This window comes from Periplaneta americana, chromosome 10, assembly GCF_040183065.1.
Source record: "Periplaneta americana isolate PAMFEO1 chromosome 10, P.americana_PAMFEO1_priV1, whole genome shotgun sequence".
Taxonomy (NCBI): Eukaryota; Metazoa; Arthropoda; class Insecta; order Blattodea; family Blattidae; genus Periplaneta; species Periplaneta americana.
Window position 1 is genome coordinate 147,532,399 of NC_091126.1, and position 22,515 is coordinate 147,554,913.

Below are 22,515 nucleotides of genomic sequence, written 5' to 3' on the forward strand. Positions count from 1 at the left end.
TGTAGTATCAAATTTTAATATATTAATATTAATTACAAGATTCGCAAAGATTTGTTATTTATATACGGTTAGGTTGAAAGGAATATAACATGTAATTATATAAAATCCGGTCCCTACTCATAGGTATTTTGTGGTTTGATTTGATGGCATGGTATACATTAAATATTGGTGTTTAGGCATTTAGACAGTGCTTGTATATTTGTACAAACCATTGCAAGCATACCAAAACAAAAGGAATACTCTGTGGATGTGACACAAGCTGTTTTAAACTCCTTGAAGAAGGGAAAATCGTAGTCTAGCGTTCCTAAATATTTTTGTATATCACAACTCGTAAGTATGTGGAGTCGACGGCAAAAACAAGAAGGATCAGTAGACAATAAGCCAACATCTGGTCATCCTCGAAAAACAACAGTGAGGGATGAGAGAATGATTTGTAAGCAGTAGGTTGCCGATCCACGAAAATCAGCTCAACAAATTAGAGATGATGTAGAGCAGCACCATGGACTGAACCTACATGTTTCTACTGTGAAATGTCACCTAGTAGCTGGTGATTTAATGGTAGACGACCATCATAAATCCAAAAAAAAAAAAAAAGAAGGCTAGGTAAGACTTTGCAAAAATGTATCAAACATGGAACACTACAGACTGGTATAAGGTGTTATGGAATGATGAGAGTAAATTTAATTTATTTTCTGCACAGTATGTACGTCAGCCAAAAAAAGCAAAGACACAACAAAAAATACAAGATACCGACTATTAAGCATGGTGGTGGTAGCATCACAGTGTGGAGATGTTTTTCTCAGGGGCGTATTTTGCGGGCTACCGGCGGTAGCCCAAGGAAATTACAAAAGAAAAAGTTTATAATATAACATTATGTAATAATTTTGTATTATTAGTTTTACCATAGTAATTAAAATTAAAGTAATTGTTAGATATATTTTGTGTAATAATAGGGTCAGCGGTAGCCCAAACCCTTTAACCAGTATATGCCACTGGTTTTTCTAGAAGTGGAGTTGGTCCTCCAGTCCAAATAGAAGGAGATATGGATCGTTTCTTGTATAGTGACATTTTAGAAAAGAATATGGTTCCACATGAGAGGAAGAATATGCCACGTAAATGATCCAAAACACACTTCCAGCCATTTAAAGAATTCTTTGCAGATAAAAAAATAAAACTTTTGGATTGGCCAAATCAGAGTCCGGATCTTAATCTTATTGAACATCTCTGCATATTACATGTCACTGTTCGTTAACAGAAAACCACAATTTAAGTCACACAGAGTTAGTGTGCACTCAATGTTGGTTTCTTGACGGTTGTCAGCCCACTTTGATGTGTGGAAATAGAGGGACAAGTTGGATCGGTGTCGGGTAGAGTTCCCGGGTAGCTCAGTTGGTAGAGCATTGGTATGTTTAACCAAAGGTTCCGGGTTAGATACCCGGCCCCGGAACAATTTTTCCCCTCAAAATTATTCAAATCAACTTTACAGGGAGTTTTACCTGAAAGCTTGATTTGCATAATACACGTCACTGTTCGTTAACAGAAAACCACAATTTAAGTCACACAGAGTTAATGTGCACTCAATGTTGGTTGCTTGACGGTTGTCAGCCCACTTTGATGTCTGTGGAAATAGAGGGAAAAGTTGGATCGGTGTCGGGTAGAGTTCCCGGGTTCGATACCCGGCCCTGGAACAATTTTTCCCTCAAAATTATTCATCTCTGGGATTAATTGGATCGATATGTTCATCAGAGAAGTTACTCAAATAAGGATCAGTTCTTTGCTGCCTTATTGGAAGAATGGTCACAACTTACACAAAAGCGATTGCAAAATCTTGTGGATTCAATGCCAAACAGATGTGCTGCTGTGATCAAAACTCAGGGCTATGCAACGAAATACTGATTTTTTCTCAGAGTCCAGAATATTTTTGCTTTATTATTACATTCTTGGACTTACAAATTACTTTAGATCCAGAAGAATTATCAATTGCTTTTTACGCAAGATAACTCTGTTTAAACTAAATGCATTTTCCTACTAAATGGATTAAAAATACATACTTTACAATTATCCACTGGCATTTTTTTTTTTATTCAATACTTATATTTATGTAATTATGGCATATGTTTTCTACAAAATACTTTTGAGCGCTACTGTAGCTACAAAATCTGTTCAATACCATAAGCAAGCCTAAAGAAAATACAAACCAACACCAATGTCAGACAACAGAAATACTGTATGTAGCTACTATAGGTCTAAAAATGTGCAGACAGAAAGATATACCAAAAACCATTACTTCAATATATTTGACATTAGGAACATTTTTTTCTTCTGAAATCTTAAAATAAAGATTTTCACAACTTTCAATATCACACATATATATTTGACATCAAGATTATGGTCATCTTCAATTCATACACGTAGGATAAATTTCTCTAAAACAGTGAGAGAAAGCTGTATGTATAGTTTTATACGTAAGAAATAAAATGTCATAGCTATACATGTTTTAAAATCAATAAATTATGAGCTCATATGTAAATGTTTACAAGAAAAGTTTGGATCTTAACACGAATTTAGACTTAACGGGAGTAATAATATATAGGAGCAATTTCCATTTACAGCACTTCCAAATCTGAAGCAATTTCTCACATCACTATCAATAAAATTTACTCACTTTGAGACAATATTACCCCCTCCCCAAGAAATAGTGCTCAAGCTCAGAGGAAATTCTCCAATTTGGTATTAAGTTCCGACAGCAGAGAAATTGCTCGTGATTTCTGCAGTTAGCCCAATACATAACTTGTATCTGGTTGAAAAAAAAAATATTTTTAATCGGTTATTTAATGACGCTATATGAACTACGACATTATCTAGCATTGGTGGAAATGATTATGAATTTCCTGACATTCGCCTCATAGTTGGAGTAAATCTCTGAAAAAAAAAAAAAAAAAAACCCAAACACCAGGTAATCAGCCCAAGTGGAATTCGAACACATGCCCAAACAAAATACAGAGTGGAAGTAAAATAATCTTCCTGATTGAAAGGGACAATAGGGTATACTTAAATGACTAGAAAACTTATATTACGTTTTGTGATTAAATGCACGGTTAATTCGAAAATTAAGTTTGAAGTTTCAGCAGTCCGGCAACATCGCTGCTAAACACACTTCTCGTGATACAGATGTAACAGGTCAATGAACTCTGTGTGTCTCACTAGGTGAGCTGTTCTCTGGTGCGACGTTGCAACCTGTTCACATCGTGCAGTGGCTGGAAATTAGAGGACACAAAAACCGTTCATGCTATTGAAATATGCCAGAGGGATAAATTATTCATTACTAGGTTTCCTATCGATATGGAAAAAAATCACGATTCTACTTGCAAAGATACCGAATAAGAGATTGTTAAACATTTGAGAAAGATTTTTTTCTTTTGAAAAAAAATGAAACTATTAACTTTCCACCAATATATTATAATTTTTTGTTACATACAACATGCGCTATTCACTCTGAAAATCTGCAAGCTGTTTCACTTCCACTCTGTATAAAATTGTAATATTTAGGTAGATGTATTTAATTCCACACAAACTCACATTAAATAGAAAATGGAATACCATAATCTGTATTTCAGTACTTGGGGAAGTTCGATATATTAAAGAAGATGGACAATAAGATATTACGAACAAAAATAATAAAACTAGAGCAATAATAGCGATATTAAATGGTATTTTGTGGGACAGAAATATAACCAGAGAAAATAAAGTGCTAATATATAATACAGTAGTGATAAGTAGTATTGCATATTTGGCTGAAATATACAAAGTAAATGAAAATCTAAAACCAAATCTACTGTCATTTTAAGGTGTTAGTGAGACATTTAAAAATGCAAAAGATTACAAAGACACTTTGAATGATGAAATGCAGGTTAATAAGCAGTTAAATTTTCATGGACATATGAGAGGAATGCAAGGGGAAATTTTACCCAGAAAGGTTTTGGAATGATGCCCACCTAGAAGAGAAAAACAGAGACCTCGAAGATATGAACAGGATGGAATACAGACATACTGGACCCAACAGAAGACAAACCTAGGTCCACTGAGGTATAATAAACTCAAAACTGTAGACGATCCTTTAGATCGACACAATTGACAAACTAGAGTGTGCAATTCTTCAGATCCTGGTATTATGGACCAAAGAGAATAAGAGAATCTAAGTCCAGCCAGGCATATTGAATCCAAAAAATAGGTCTTTTCAGGTCTAGGCATAATGGACAAAACAGTATGGGCAACACTTTAGGTCCACGCACAATGGACTCAACAGAGCTACTGATTTTTCAGCTCCAGGCATAATAGACTCAACACAACAGGCGAACCTATGTCCATCCAGGTAAAGTGAACCAAACAGAACAGGTGGACCTACATCCAGCCGTGTATGATGGCCCCACTACAGTATGAAATTTCAGGTCCAGGCATAACAGACCAAATGATGAAAGATTAGTGGAACAGAGAAAAATTCTCTCCAGCACTGGGATTTGAACCCGGATTTTCAGCTCTACGTGCTGACGCTCTATCCACTAAGCCACACCAGATTTCCATCCTAATGTCGGATTGAATCCTCTCAGTTTAAGTTCCACCTCTTGGGTTCCCTCTAGTGGTCTACCCTCATGCACTGCATCATATATATGTATGACAGTGGCACAATGCCCATACAAGTGCAGAGGTGCGCTCGTTATGAGTGACTAAGCGCCATCTTAAATTACTAAGTGATTATTTTTCGCATATCATATATTATTATGATGTACCGAAGTACATATAATATTTCCGTGCAGAAATTCTGCGTCATCACATGATGAAACATGAGTGAAACAGAGAAAAATTCTCTCCGGCACCGGGATTTGAACCCGGGTTTTCAGCTCTATGTGCTGACACTCTATCCACTAAGCCACACAGGATTCCCATCCCGGTGATGGATTGAATGCACCTCTGCACATGTATGGACATTGTGCCACTGTCATACATATACATGACGCAGTGCATGAGTGTAGGCCACTAGAGGGAACCCAAGAGGTGGAACTTAAACTGAGAGGATTCGATCCGGCATCGGGATGGGAATCTGGTGTGGCTTAGTAGATAGAGCATCAGCACATAGAGCTGAAAACCTGGGTTCAAATCCCAGTGCCAGAGAGAATTTTTCTCTGTTCCACTCATCTTTCATCATATGATGATGCAGAATTTCTGCACGGAAATATCATATGTACTTTGGTACATCATAATAACAACAAACCAAAGGAAATAGGTAATCCTTAAGGTTCAGGCATAACAAACTAAACAATGTAGGCATCCTTGAGGTCCAGGCATAACAGATCCAATAGAGAAGGTGAACCTAGTTCCAGAAAAATTAACAGACCCATAAAAGTAGGTGAACCTACAGGTGAAGAATAAAGAGCACAAGAGATGTAACCCTTCAGGTCCAGATATAATGGACCAAACATATTGACATACATAGATACAGCCAAAAATAAGACCCAACAGAACAAGTGACCTTTCAGATCTAGGCACAACAGACCCGACATAACATATCTAACAGGGTAGTGATCCTATGTCCGGCAAGACATAATGGACCCAATGAAGTAGACGAAATTATAGGTGAAGGCATGATGAGCACAACAGAGTATGTAACCCTTCAGGTCCAGGCATAGCAGACCATAGAAATTAGTCGAACCTAGATCCATCCAGACATAAAAGACCCAACAGTGTAGTGGCCTATCAGATCTAGGCATAACAGGCTAAACAGAGTAGGTGATACTTCATGTTCAGGCATAACGAACCAAACAGAGTAGGCAGAATGGGCCCAACAAAGTAGCAGTCCTTGAAGTTCAGGCATAATAAATCCAAAGTGTAGGTAACTGTTCAGTATGGTATAATGGGAACCTGTAAGTAGCTCCGAAATGTTGCAGATATTCAGATATATTGCTGTAAAGTTGCTTTTAAAATTGGACAATAACATAGGAGAAATATGATATATAGAGATTATATTTATTTATTTATATATTTACCAGAGCTTCCTCAAATTAGAGGCTGCCATTAGACAAAGTATACAAAACAAAAAAGAACAAATAGATGATGAAAGATAACAGAGTGAGAAAAATGACAAGTAAACAAACAACGGCAGTTAACAGAATAAGCTAACAAGAAGAAAAATGATAATGGCGCATCAGTTTTTTCAGTACTCTGAATTAGAGTCCATATAGGTGCTTCTGTAAGAGTTTGACTGACTCTCTAATGAGGAGGGCCAGTTCATTTAGAAAAGATCTGTGCAGTCCTAGGGTCTTACAGAATTGAGAAGAGAAGTTAGGTATCGTTCCTCTTGCTCCAAACATCAATTCCGTGACACTAATATCATGAAGTTGGTATTTATCTTTATAATACGGGATGGTTGGAATGTAGATTGCTCATTTCTCCTCGTGTACATTTTCAGGCTGTCCTTTATATGTTTCAAACCTGATGGTGGGGTCGATGATCATACCCTGAGACAAGGATTTGCTAATGGCGATTATGTCAATGCATCTGTTACTGCCATTGTCGGCAGTTCCGTGGACTTCTTCATAGAGGGTGTATTTTGGTTTTCTAAGGGCATCGGCCAATTTAGTTCTAATTGCATGGTGCCTATCTATACGTAATGTTTCACCATAAGGGCAGGCTCCCACGACATGTCCAAGGGTTTCTATCTCACTGAGGCATCGCCTGCAGTAGTTGTCCTGAGACTCACCGGGTATGGCTCTTCCAGCACTTACATTGGCAGTCATTTTGATAGCCTCCTTCCATTCACCGCTAGTCATTCCATTGGGCTTAATTATCCATTTGTTAGAGGGAGTGAATTCACTGTACAGAATAACAGTGGTTCAAGTAAGTTCAATGCATACATAATTTTCCAGAACCATCAATATTAGTAAAGTATTAAGAGTACGGTATCTGAATGATGTAAACCCAAAATTTTTACATTCAAATGCTTGTTATGCATTCGAGTAGAATGAAATAACTATACAAAGAAGAAATTTCTGAATACCTTAAATATTCAATTATGTCTAGATTAAAGGACAATATCATTTCTTCAAACACATTACAACTCGATTCATTGATTTTGGCCTTTGAACTTTCTTAGTAGACTAATAAATGAGCCATGACTGTGACAAATAGAAAAAAAAAAAACATCTGTTCAAGGGAGAAGAGTGGAAGAACTGAGGTACAGTCTCTATCCATAACAAGTCAGGTTTTGTACAAATGAATTTCCTAATAATCGGACATGCAAGAACTATGCTCTATTTTTCTGTAAAGATAATCTGAGACAGAGTTATCATTATAAGAGCCATACCACCAGTGCTACCAGAATTAAACTGGCTCAAGATCATGCAGTTGTTCAAAATAAATGAAGAGAAAGAACAAAAAGCGGTGACTTCACCTGATTTTCTTAAACATACAATAAGTGCAAAACCATGAGTCTGAACTCACTGGATAGTGAAAGAGTTTCTGAAACACAAGCAACTTGAGAGTCAATCAAAATCATTTGCAACATCAGGCAAAATAATAGAAAACGTTCACGATTTTGATAAATATTTGACTAAGTGAAAAATTCCAAATTTTGTATGTAGGGGAAATGGCTAAAAAATTATTGAAAAATTGCATGAAGAATAAGAGACAGCATAAATTTCAAGGCAAGTAAATAATCTCTCAACAGGTCAGTATTAAATGGAAGAAACGAGAAGTAGTAATAAAACTTAATTTAATGGCACTTTCAACTGCAGAGAGTTATTCAGTGCCAAAGTTCAAAATGGGCGAGAAATAGCTGAAAATTCTTTCCTGGAGCTCTCTCAGGACAAGGTTATTTTACATGCTGCAAATATATGGCATGGGTTTCCCAGCTTTATTCCACTCCCAGAGGAAACCATGCTAAGCTTGTATCACCTCTTAAAATCCATCACCTGAGCTGAACTTGAACCCACGAACCTTGGTTCCAATAGCCAGCATGGTAACTACAAGATCGAGGATGACCAAGAAAATGAAAAGAAATACAAATATGAAACTGCTTCAAATTAGAGATATAAGACAGATCAGAAGGTGTTAGACAGAAGGGAAGCTCATTATTTTTATTTAAGAAATTTCCACTTACACACCACTTCAAAACGGTGAACTAACAACAGTACCACAGATTTACTAATTCCAGTGTTTACACTGAAAGTAGAGGCAGTCTTGTTCCCAATATCCTCATATACAGACCTAATCACAAGATGACAAATTATCTAATGAATTAAGACACCAAAAGCTACACTGAATGGTTAAAAAGAAACAAACTCTGTGCTAATGTTAGATAATGCTCCCATTCATAATGACCAAGCACATAATTTTTCAACCTGAAATTCAATAAAACAGTAAAAACTTGGGATATTCTATGATTAAATGATAAAAACCAAATTCAATTATTTTAAAAGTGGTATAAACAACAATACATTAATATTATAGGTACATAACTGACAGAATTTTTGCAAAAAATACATTTTTAAACCACGCTGACTTGCTCAGTATTGACCCAACAGGTCAAATCACCTGTCTTCATGCAATGGACTAAACAGGAGTGCATTATAGATTGCTCAGAGCTTCTCAATGATGCGAGCTAGCTCTTCTATTCATGCCCTTTATGAGGAATTGTTCGCCAAGAGAGAGTTGTTCCTAGATCCCCCCCTCTTCCCCATCCATCTCGCAAGTCTTGTTTTTATCACATAAAATTTCGAGTTTGATTTTCTTGTTAGATGGAATTATTACTTCAAATGTCAAAGTTTGAGTATATTTATTTTAATTACACAGCAAAGTATATCAATTTATAGTCTGTTATTGCAACCTCGGTTCTGTGTGAGAGAGTATTTTCCAAGGCAATGCGGTAACAGAAGGGCACAATCGTCTTACTGGGAAAGAAGTGTCATACTCTGTTCTGAATGCAGCTACATATACAGGGGAGTCAGGAGGAAAGGTACATACTGTGAGGGGTGTTAATATTGGTGATTCTGATCAAAAAAGTTTATATGAACATACATCCTGTTCTTAACAGTATCTGACATAGAGCTGTTTGAAAATCACAGACGTCAGTCTCATGTCCTTCATCAGCACTCACATGCGGACACAACCAAACCGACATCAGGTTGTAGTAGGATCAATGAAATGTATCCTGGGCGTTGGACTGGTCACGGAGTAATTTCTTGGCCACCAAGGTCACCTGACCTTACTCCATTGGATTTCTATGGAAATAAGGGAGGAACTTCTCGCTCGCATTTTACATGCTTGTGCTCAAGTAAAGGAATGTCCGAATCAGCTCAGATCAGCAACACAACAGCAGTCTAAAAGAGCTGCAAAGTGCATTGAAGTTGACGAACTTTTTGAACATGTTCTGTAAAGAAACATACACAATTAAACAGAACATAAGGTAACAATGTTTTAACTTACTATCACCTGCACTTTTCCCTTTCCTCATTGTTTCCCTTAGTTTTCTCCGAAACCGTTAAGAACAGGACATATGTTCATATAAACTTTTTTGTTCAGAGTCACCAATATTATCATCCCTCAAACCATGTACCTTTCCTCCTGACTCAACCTGTAGCATTTTCATAAGTGCGACTATGGATGCAAAGTTAAAAATTATGAAGTGGAATACTGGTTAGGATGGAATATGTGAATTTCAAGACGAGTGCATCACTGGATAACAATCTCAGCACCTGCGCAATTCAGAGCATCAACTTGTGTGATTAGGATGAGTGAAAAACAAGATAAAAACCTGAGCATGAACTACTGCCAATCTTTGCTGATGCTTATGTTACATTCGGGAAAGTTAAGGCATTTTTTTCCATGTCCACAACATCAAGAGAGAGGGGGGAGGGGGAGGGGGAGGGGGAGGGGGCGGGAGGGAGAGGGAGAGAGAGTGTGCTTCTAATGCAGAAAGGGCTCTATTCTTTTAAATGCAATGTTCCAATGAATCATTCATCACTGGCTGCATTTTGGAATAGGAAGTGACAATTCAAATACATCTCTCAATAGCATTTCCTTTGTTCAAGGTCTCATGAGATTAGTTCCTTCACATTTTTTATTTCACTGTGACTTTACTTCAGCAAATATAAAACTTAATTTTTCGTTAACTATGGCAAGCTCACTGAAATACTTCACTATAGACTTCCATACAGCTTTGTTATCTTTCCTATATAAAAGAGAGAACATTATTTTACTTCTTGTCTGAAATGTTGAAATATAATAATAATAATAATAATAATAATAATAATAATAATAATAATAATAATTATGGGTATAATAGCTCATAGAAGGCCAAGTTCAACCAACCAACTGCTGACCCCACATCCACATGCCTCAGCAGAGACGAATGATCTTCCACCCAGTACAGAGATATCATGTTGATAACAATCATTCCCCAGTGATTATAGCAGATTCGCATAACCAGATTCTGTTATCTATCATAGCTCCTCAAATTTATAACGATGCTGGGTGGGCACCAATCCCAGACATTGGCTGAAATTTCATGAAAAAATTTCTCCACCATGAAGATCTGAACCCGCACACATCCTGTAATATGGGTCCAGGCATGAAGCCTTAAGACCACGATCTTACGGTATGACACATTTAAATGTTATCAGTCATGGAATACATTACTCAATATGTTTGATAGTAATATTTCTATAGAGTTCTTAGTCAATTATTATTTTGCAATACTGCCCTTTATCTCTAAATGTTCTCATTTAGCTAGTAATGCAGACTGTCGAAATGTTACTTCATTGTTTTGTGTTTTATTATAACTTTTTATGCTAGTCTATTGGCATGATTTGCAAGTTTCCTTTTTGTTACTGATAGTAGTAATATGTCATTTTCTACAACTTTAGCAGCACAGTATTCGTGTTATTATTATTATTATTATTATTATTATTATTATTATTATTATTATTATTATCATCATAATCATCATCATCTTGCTTAAAATTTCAAACAAATTCAGACTTTTCTGATAAGAAATAAAACATACCTAAGTACATAGTGTCCTCAACAACAACACTGTTTATAAAAGAAATTATCTGTAGAAGTTATAATCATCATGGTGGTGGTTACAATAAACGTTACTAACATACGTTTTAGAATTCCATTTCCAAAAATTCCTCCAGGCATATTAAATGACAAGGAGTAGTTTTCAATTGCCACTGTCTTGTAGCTCAAGCTTCGGGATTACTAGCCAGTCAAAGTGTCATATCAGCCCAGCTTGTAACCCTATCAATTTTCACATCATATTCTACACAGTCTGAGAACCCAAGGATGATATATTTTCTGCAGCCAAGTGTAGAATTTAAGCAATGCCACGGACACTGAAATGTATAAACGTGGCCAATACTTGGATGACAACAGTCACCTGAAAAACGTCCTGCCAAGGTGTTTATAAGTAGGCGTCTATAATAGTAATGAAGACAAAAATTAGAAAAACATTCAATGTTATTTAATATTAAAAGACTTCTACGTTTATTGCAAAATTTGTTTCAATAACAATATTAGAACAATGAAGAATCAGGCGAAATTTCGAATATTCTGTGGTGACCTAGTCATGACATTCTGCCTGGCTCCTCCCTTCAAATTCAAGTTCTCTATTCAATATCCAAGAAGTATATTTTGGACAACTTTCTACAATGCATGTACCCTACACAATATATGTAAACAATTGGAAGACCTTTGTCAAAGTACGCTTTAACACAGAACTGTATCTGATATCTTGGTGATAGAGTGGAACACCCTGCAATAATACTATACATTTTTCTAACTGTAATGGTGGGCACTTGACTTGCATCATTCACCCAAGCGTCTGCTGAAGCTTGTAGTACTTTTAGCCACAATGAAGGCATTGCCCTTGGTGAACCACAAGAGGCGAACTATGTTAACATCATATGATGATGATAATGGAGCAATGGTGGAATGACAGTATGGAAAACGGAAGTATCCCGTGTAAACCTACCACTAAACAGTTTCTTTTCCCACCACAAATTCCAGTTGGAACTGCCGGGATTAGAACCTGGGTTACCAGCATGGAAAGCCAAGGCTCTAGCTGTTCGACTAATGACATATAATGCTATATATGTCAACAAGGGAAGAATTGTCAAAGGAATTCAATGTCTTCAGCACTTCATTAAGACTATAAAATGTGTTTTGAATTACTCAATGGAAACTTATGAAAGTCAAGAATTACCTCAAAGGCTCACAACTAAAATATACTGTTAAGAAGTAAAAAAAGTATGTTACTTTCAACAGGGTCATTATAGTCAAATTTTGCAACAAATAACACATTGTGATCTTTGCAAATGTTATACTGGTATTCACATGTAATGCATAAACTACTAGCAAATATGCCAGTAAATCTATTGACATGAGCCTGTCGCATTTAAACACACTTCAATGTCATCGACCCGAGATCAAACCTGCAACCTCGAGCACAGAAGGCCAGCACTATACCGACTACACTACCCACATCGACAGCAATTATCTTAAAATAATATAAAATCATAATGGACATGTCTCATATTTCATTCTTATTTGCAAACTTGCGATAAAAAAATATATTATATGCTTAAGTATAGTACAAAATGAATTGAGTGATTATTGATTAAACTGAACGCAACTTTATTATAACACAATGTACACTAACACTATTTCTTGCAGAAATAGTATATGACTGACTTTCGTTTCGTGCAAATTTTATATCTGAGTTCTATAGTGAATTTCAGATAAGAATGATACTAAGGTAAACAGAAAGGTTTTACCACCTCCCACACGATTGTACCAAGTCATTCATGTTCTCCTACTGGCTAGTGATGACGTACATGCTAGAAATTACTTCGCAATTCCTTTCGGATATTATTATTTTATTAATTGTGGTTTACTTAACGATGCTCGCAACTGCCGAGGTTATATCAGATCGCTGAGGTGCCAGAATTTTGTCCCACAGGATTTCTTTTACATGCGAGTAAATTTTCTGACATGAACCTCTCGCATTTTAGCACACTCAAATGCCATCGACCTGGCCTGAATCGAACCTGCAACTTCGAGCACAGAAGGCCAGCGCTATACCGACTATGCTATCCAGACCAATTTACGAGACATTGGTTGTTACTGATGATTAGACAGAAATTATGTATGCTAAAATCATGAATCAAGATTCGTGTTGCGTCCCGAATGCAGATATGTGTTACTAAAAAGCCATTCTCATAAAATTATTACTACTGTTTAAAGTAGGCGGGCTTCCATTAGCCCATAATGTTGCATGGTCACAAATTAGCCTATACCAGTCATTTCCTACAGGCCAACCTGCAACGTTTCCCTCTCAGAGCAGAGCAGGTAGAGCACGTGATAGAGGATAATGTTATGTCTCCTCTATTTAAACATCTCCATCCCTTCCACTGCGACTCCTCTTACTTTGCTCTTTTACATATGCTTCCACTCCCAAGAAGCTAGAGAGCAGAGACGTGTGCCGTCACAGAGCCAGCAGTTGGGAATGCCTGCCCTATACAATATAGCATGAAAACAATGCCGAGACTTGTCCAACTCATTAGTAACCCTAAAACGATATCACTTCTATTATATAATCATTTAATGAACATAAACAATGAACAGGGTCACTTGCCACTGTGGAGATCAGCATCTGTGTTGCAGCACAATCGGCTCTAAAACAAGTTGCAACATTAAGATGACAAATCTCGCTAGGTAAGACAACTGCATAGCATTTTCTATAATAATATCAAGTGTTTATTTACCTCCATATGGTTTTATGTGGAAAAATCGGACTAATGAATAAGTTACTATAAAATTACATTTCTTTACAGAATCCAATGTCTGTCTTCATAGTACAGATCACCACTCATAACTATTTTCTGTATTAATAGACTATACCAAACGCACGTTGAGAGTTCACGCACTGCACTAAGATGACGAATCATGTTATGTATCATGGCAGAGTAATACATTTTGCATTTCTCAGCAAAGTTTGGCATAGTCTCGGGATCGAAATCTTCTGCATATTCTTATTTCAAAGATAATAATGGAGAGCAAAGAGTTCACCCTTTCAAAGTAAAAGAAAACTATTCATAATGGAAAATATTGCGCTGGGATCGTGATTTCTCAATGATCGATACAATAAAACGAAAGTTTGAGGAACGATAGAACCAGGGAAAAAAAATAACGTTGTTTATATGCGACTATTTCCAGGACAAAAAAACGCGGGAAAACGACGATAATGGGAATGATGTAACGAGGTTCCACTGTAGTAGTGGGTAGAGGCAGATAGCAGTAATGGTAGTCATGATAATAGTGACAGTAGTCAAAGTATTAGTGGTGGTGGTAATGGTGGTGTTAACTGTAGTGACGATAGTCAACACTAGCTATGGCAGTAAGCAGTATAAGTGATTATAGTCATAGTATTAGTGATGGCAGTACTAGTAGATGGAGGAGGAGGAGGAGGTGGAGGAGGTGGTGGTGGTGGTGGTGGTGGTGGTGATGGAGGTGGCAGTAGTAGTAGGTTTTTATTCGTCAATAACCCTTCAATATTCTTGATTTTAGTTGATTTTAGAGCTAATGTATTTAGTGGTGAACCACACTACTAGTAATATTTGTAAAGTTCACCATCATCAAAGGCTGTCATGTACTGCCAGAAACCAAATAGTTCAAGGGATCAAATACAAGAGGTTATGTCAAATTTCATACAAAATAATCTTTATTTATTTATATATATATATATATATATATATATATATATATATATATATATATATCTGTAAAACAAAATAAGATAATGCAGTTATTAACAGAGAAGAGACTGCAGTAATGGAACAAAAAAATAATGTGATTATATGGAGACTTGAAGCAAATAAGGTCTAAGTGTTATTTTCGTGAAAATTTTGTTTTCACTGAAATAGCAATGTATGTAACTAGCCCTAGAACATAAATAATAATCAAAGTCCAGACTTGTTCCTTTATTGTTTTATTTAATGACGCTGTATCAACTATGAGGTTGTTTAGCGTCAATGAGATTTGTGACAGCAAGATGGTATCTAGCGAGAAGAGGCCGAGGATTCGCCATAGATTACCTGGCATTTACCTCACGGTTGGGGAAAACCTCGGAAAAAACCCAACCAGGTAATCAGCCCAAGCAGGGATCGAACCCATGCCAGAGCGGAATTTCAGACCGGCAGGCAAGTGCCTTAACCGACTGAGCCACGCCGGTGGCTCCCTTTATTGTTTTATTAGGCGTTCATAGATGGTGGGACATGTATGTGTCAATAGCTTCAAGGTATGTTATGACTCAATTTCCTCGAAAGTATGAATATGGTGCATAGATCCGTATTTACTTCAAGTCTTCAAATAACTAAAGAGGGGATCGGAAAACAACAACAAATAATTTTTCTTAGGATTCAGTTACATAATTAATGCTTCTAACTTGGATCTCGAAGTCTTAAGCAATTATGTTATAGAATACTATACAGAATACTATATCATATCTCTTTCACATATTAACAAGAATAATACTGGTATTTCTGCCATCAGGAGCCACAGTGTTACCTGTTGTAGTGCGGTGTTGCTGTCGAGGTGAAGGAACCAAGGAACCATTTGCCAAATGGCTGGTGCTACCCATGGGACTCGGTGCTACACTTCCTCCAGGAACAGAGTTATAACCAGAAGATACTGAGTTGCGTGAGGTTTGCAATGATGATCTTGAGCGTCTCTCTGAACATGCAACAAAGACAATATTGTCCAAGTCTCACTCTTAAATATCTGTAGTCATAGTACTAAGAAAATGTCAATAGGATCACTTAAAAGTAATCATTTAACATCAAATATTTCGTCGTTGTTCCTGCAATAACTCCTATGTGCAAAATATAAAATTTTTCAGTACGAAAATAAAACACATTTATTCATCCTATGGCAGCCGTACATAGGGGATTGTGAATTCTTACATTTTCGAAACAAAGAAATATAATTACATATAGGAGATTTTATTATTTGCTGTATCACTATTTAAGTTATTTAATAGAGCAAAAATCTGAAAATTGATAAATATGTCACATAGGAGTTGTTGGTCCCATGCCGTGATGTCGTGGTCTATGGCATCCTGCCTAGGACTCGCATTACGGAATGCGCGCTGGTTCGAATCCTCATTGGGGAAGAAATTTTCTCATGAAATTTCGGCCAGTGTATGGGACGGTGCCCACCCAGCATCGTGATCACTTGGGGAGCTATGATGGGTAGCAAAATCTGGTTGCGAATGCCAGCTATAACAGGGGGATCATCGTGCTAACCACACGATACCGCCATTCTGGTTGGATGATCGTCCACCGCTACTTCGGTATGTGGGCGTGAGGCCAGCAGCCAGGTGGTCGGTCTAGGCCCTTCACGGGCTGTAACGCCATGGATTCTTCATAGGCGTTATTGCAGGAATGACGACGATTTGTTATTAAGTGACATCGTGCTAAAAATTGATTATAAAACATGAAAGTCAAAGACTTTCTGAAAACTCGTAAAATATACAAAATCATAAAGTGATAATGTATTTTCAGAACGATTCTTCCCTCGTACATTCCATTTGAAATAAGAAACCTCCCTATAAATTTGCACGTCCAGAGAAAGCCTAGTTTTCGAGATATGATTTGTTCAAATTCTTTAATCCAAAGCTATAACATATAACAGCTAATGCAAACAGTGCTATGTGCTAGACATACCAGGCAATAAATCTCATCTAGCTGCCCTTAAAGTACTTAATTAGTTAAAATGGTATTTACCTCGTCGTAAGAAGACTGCATTTCGACCTTTAGTTTCGTTATTAATACCTTCCTCTCATCGCCGATAATATGAGCGTGGGTGTCAGAATGTTTAACTTCAAAGTGATGCTTAATGTTGTATGTTTTTGCCCGTACATTAATATAGCATATTAAACATTGAACACTGTTGTCGTCAGATTAGACAAGATACAAGCCCTCACCAAGAGGGGTTAAATCCTGAACCGACTGTCGACCCACTTTTCATTCTTATTAAAAACAGTTAAGCACAAACGATAGTACACCATATGGATGGATGGATGGATGGATGGATGGATGGATGGATGGATGGATGAATGAATGAATGACTGATGGAACGCATACTCCAGCAATGTCTGCAGAATATCATCGAGCAGACGAGAAGCGTTGATGATCGCATGCATTCGTACACCACCACAACCTCAGCGACAGAGAGGAGTGGGGGTCCACCCTGGGCAGACACAGTGCACGCCAGGGCGCCCTAGCCCTCAAACGCTGTGTTGGAATGGTCTGTGTTACAGGGACAGTACTCACCCAGACGACGCTGCTTCTTTGCTTCTAACTTCTCATTAAGAATGACCTTCACTGTTCTCGCATCTTCTTCATTGGCGAAGTTAAAAGCCACAATATAATCCTGGAAGAATACGATAAAGCAGACGTAATCCTGAGTTATTCAAAAGGCACACAATTCATGTTTACCAAACTCACCAGAACTTATACAGTGCCTTCAACTTAAGACGCAACCCAGGCACCGGCAGGCGGGCAGTACTCTCAAGCGGTAACACCCAGCGGCGTTGTGCGGTAATTGAACTGCTAAGTGGCCTGGCAGGCATTCTTTCTACCCGTATTTAGTGTTAGTTTATCTTCTGTAAAATTAATTTAATGCTGTTTATTTCCTTACCTTAAGACATAAGATGTTCAAAATGACCTCCACCAGCTTCAATACAACGCTCACACCGGCAAAGGAGATGCTGAAATACACGATCCAATTCCTGGTTTGAAATGCTGGAGATCACGACCTGAATATTTTCTTGAAGTTCCACTAATGTATGAGGATTGTTCACATATACTTCATGTTTTAACATTCCCCAAAGATAAAAGTCACACAGTGGTAAACACCATGATAAATTTAAACTTAAAAAGAGTGCAGTTCACCAAATACGTGAAAATAACTAAAACTGACCAAACACGTTCACACCTTACAAATCTTAAACTAACACTATAGTCGCGACACTGTTATTCCTGGCGTGACTCCTCCTCTTTGCTTACGTCTTAGTAAGTGAAGGCTCTATAAAGTCTAGGTAGGTAGTATCATTCGCCATTTTTGTTCTTTCGTTGCCAAGCTACCAGACAAGGAATCTATTTGCCACACCATTAAACATTATTAAGTTGTAGCTCCTATGATAATAAATCAAACACACTGTAATTCAGCAAATAACGTCCTCCTGTGCTTTTTGCAAACGCCAATGAAACAGCCAAAATGGCGGGCGATTATATTAAGTATTTATCGAGCCTTATGAAATGCATGACGTCATCATCAGCGAATCACAAGACACACATATTTAAATGTAGCTGACCTGCAACGTGATTCGCTGCCAGAAATAAAAGCGACAGGACTATAATTGCATGCTGGGTCACACAACAACGCTGGATTTTCCCGCTTGAAATACCCGCCTAACCGCCCGCCCGCCTGCCGCCACACAACACAGCTTGATTTTCCCGCTATAGAGAACGGTCTATCACCCACCAACCTGCTGTGGTCAGGGTTATGTCTTAAGTTGAAGACGCTGTACTATCTACACTTTTACAGTGAGAAACAGGGAATGTTCCCAATGTTTCTGTTGGCTGACCAGCAACAGGGCCACCCACTACCACTGTTGCTTACATTAGCAAACTCACAGCTTTTCACTGGATTAAAAGTTACATACATGTTATATTTATAACATTCAGTACTCACACTCCTCAGTTGCCCACTGTGTGAGATACATAATTAACATCGTCATAAATTATCATTCACACACCACAGTTCCTGTGCACTAATGGAAGGAATTTCTGTTGGAATGTTTTCTTTATATTCCTCCAGCAAATGAGGATTAGTTGCATATACAGTAGAACTTGGTTATAGCGACCTCGTTTTGTACGACACCTCGCCTATAACGTCAAATAGTCTGTGGTCCCAACTAATTCCCCGTAAGACATATGCGTTTCTACCTTGCTTAATACGACAAACGTATATGCGTCTACCTCGCATATAACGTCATTTTCAACCTCAGTTTGGAATAAGATTGTCTAAGAACCAAAGTATTTTAAGAAATATTTTGTTGAAATCTGGCGAATTATTTATTGTCCCCTTCTGTCATAGACTTCTGAAATGGAGGCAGATTTCCTTTAACCCACCCGAATTCATGCCGTATTAACGGTACTTGCGTACGATCAGTTTCGGCCAGGTAGTTTTCACTAAGTGCACGCATTTTAGCGCAGTACGGCCACTAAAAGAAAAGTTTTAACGTTGGAAGAAAAAGTTAGTGATTCATCAAATTGAGAATGGAATTTCAAAAAGCTGACGTGTGTCGTGAGTTTGGCCTAGTTAATTGCACAGTCCAAACGATTTGGAAGAGCAAGGATAAAATTGTTGCTGCAATTGAACAGAATAAATTGAAGCTAGGGGAAGGAGCACTGAAATTGTAACTGAAATAATGAATATAGAACGTAATTTAGAAAGTGTGTATTGGGAAAATAGGAGACAATAGAGTAAAATGACTGATTACTTGACTCCTAAGTAAAGAAGTTTGGTGAGTATTGAACAAACTGTTTTAATACAGAATATTGCATTTATAATTGTATGTGTATTTTATTACGTTCATCATAGGCTTAAAAGTGAATACCGTGCATAAATCTAAAATAAGTCTAAGTTTGTTATTTTTCATTTTCCACCTCACTAGACTGATATGAAACTTGGTTACTACGACACTTGTTTATAACAACATAATTTTTAAGGTCCCTTGGATGTCGTTATAACAGAGTTCTACTATACTTCATTTTTCAGCATTCCTCAGACATGAAAGTCATTGTGTTAGATCTGGGAAACTAGCAGACCATAACCCTTGTTAACAGCTGTATGACCAAACATACAAATGTTATTAATATAACAGAGACAGGTAAAGGTAAAGGTAAAAGTATCCCTGTAACATGCCATGAAGGCACTTGGGGGGGCATGGAGGTAGAGCCCCATGCTTTCCATGACCTCGTCACTAGAATGAGGTGGTGTGGTTGGCACCATGCTCTGACCGCCTTTTACCCCCGGGAAAGACCAGGTACTCAATTTTATAGGAGGCTGAGTGAACCTCAGGGCCATTCTGAAAGTTTGGCAACGAGAAAAAATCCTGTCTCCACCTGGGATCGAACCCCGGACCTTCCAGTCCGTAGCCAGCTGCTCTACCAACTGAGCTACCCGGCCGCCTAACAGAGACAGACTTCCCAAAAATGTATTCAAGTGGATGCCAGAAGGAAGAAGGGAAGACCAAAAACTACCTGGAGAGAAGGGATAACAGCAGTGATAACAAGGAATTTGGAAGGTGAACTGTAGCAAAAAATGGAGAAGGGCAATCAGAAGATGTCAAAGACATTGAAACCCCGAGATAAGTTTTAATCCAGTGAAATGTCACGAATTAACGGATGCAAGCAGCAGCAGTAGTGGGATGGACCTGCCACTGGCTGGCTAAGAGAAACATCAGGAATGTTGCCTGGGACTCACTGTATTGTCATACTTAATCAGCATTATTATCTCAACATTGCACACTACGATTTAAAAGAGTGAAAATTTAGTGAAATCCTATTGTGAATCTTCAGTATTTGTCTTAAAAACAACTATCTCTAAAATATATCTCTTAGTTTTCGATTTGGCATTCTGACTTCAATAATCTGTATTTCTCTAAATATTAACCCAGCAAGGAGTTCCAAAATGTTCCAAATATTTCTTTCCACTTCATACTTAGATATTGAGAAACTCTGCTATGCTAGAAAAAATGAATAAATACCAATATATTGCTTCTAGTTATAGGAACATAACATCAATACAATAAAATCTATTCATATAATTAAGAACTACCAATATGAATAATAATCCAAAACAAAGAGAGTTATACAATCTTTGCGATTATTGTCTATCATTGAAAATGAGCCGTGAACGCGAAACTGATGGTGTGAAAAGAAATAATATAGAAAACTTTTGTACTTTGCCAGACATTGGGCAAAACAGCAACAGAATTTTATTGGTAATCAAATATAAAGGTAGTTTCGAATGCAAGAAAAACAAATGATGTGAAAATCAGAGCCATGGATGACGAGTGGGTGTGGATTACTACTGCATTCACTTACAAACAATAACTAAGCAACATTATATTTTGTGGCTGCTGCTCTTTACTTGATGGAAATGTTACATATTTTCGTCCCATTCTCACTGTAGCATTACAAACTAACGTAATTAATACCTGTAGCATGGGAGAAAGAAGCATATTTTCGTTGTGTAATCTAACCTCTCGCGAATTTCGTCTGCTATCTTTCTAACAACTTACTGTTTTCCAGAGTCTATACCTCAGTAAAAATTCTTCCTGACAATTTTCCGATTGAAATCATTATCTTATACACCTTTCTCCCAACATTGTCTGGTACATTTACATCTACAGCATAATTTACACCAGCCACAGTTCATATTTTAATAATTTTGTTAAAATTTTAACACAGGAAATCCTGATGTTAACTTAAGAGAGAGTTTGTTTGTTGAAGTTATCAACTGTTCATGAAATAGCTTTTGCATTAAATTTATTGTAAAATCAGTATAAAGTTTTGTAATTTTTAAAATCTATTAATGAAACTGGCTCCTACCATACATAAAGGACATGACAGAAATGTGGAATGGAAAAATGGTCATATATTCATTAATCAATTATAGATGAGATCGACAAACCTCTCCCTCGAAGGTGTGCAACCATGATTTTGGAGACCTGTAGTCCATGCTGTTATAAACTTCATGCTCCCAGACCATCTGGCTCCTTGACAGGCAGTACAAGCGGAAGAAGTAAGATCGACGCATATTGTCCTTCACAAGACACAAGACTCCAGCATCACTGCGCCTCCATGCAGAGTGATCAGGGGGATCTGTGACGAACAGCTGGATCACTCCTGTGGCCAAAGTCTGTAAGTCCACGTTAAGAATTTCGTTTTAGTATAATGTATTTTGTAACAATCATGTATTTTTTTTACATTCACTTCCTGCTTCCCTTATATATCAGAATTCGGTTACCGGTAGTGAAATGTGTTAAAAAATATGTTGTGTTTTATTTAACGACACTCACAACTGCCGAGGTTATATCAGCGTCGCCGATATGCCGGAATTTTGTCCCGCAGGAGTTCTTTTACATGCCAGTAAATCTACTGACATGAGCCTGTCGCATTTAAGCATACTTAAGGTAAGCGTTCACTACATCATATCGCACTCCTCATACGAATCGCACGCAACGGATATTTTAAGTGGAGTACGTTCACTGTAACGGCTCTACCTCATCACCTCATCGGATTCCCTATCAGCTGTTTAAAACATGACGTCGTACGATATTGACATTGCTGAAAAGAGAGGAGTTTGAGGTTAGGGCTATTATTTATG

At 37.4% G+C, this 22,515-nt stretch overlaps 1 protein-coding gene across 3 annotated transcripts in view; it reads right to left on the reverse strand.

The window, feature by feature from the left end:
- The window catches only part of WASp, a 66,107-nt gene that overhangs the window by 36,008 nt on the left and 7,584 nt on the right, over positions 1-22,515 (reverse strand). For all 3 annotated transcript variants that reach the window (XM_069838244.1, XM_069838246.1, XM_069838247.1), the window contains exons 3-5: positions 21,820-22,047; positions 17,388-17,487; positions 15,622-15,786 (exon numbers count right to left, since the gene is read on the reverse strand). In XM_069838244.1, the coding sequence (XP_069694345.1) occupies positions 15,622-15,786; positions 17,388-17,487; positions 21,820-22,047 (493 nt within the window). The remainder of the gene's footprint in view (positions 1-15,621; positions 15,787-17,387; positions 17,488-21,819; positions 22,048-22,515) is intronic.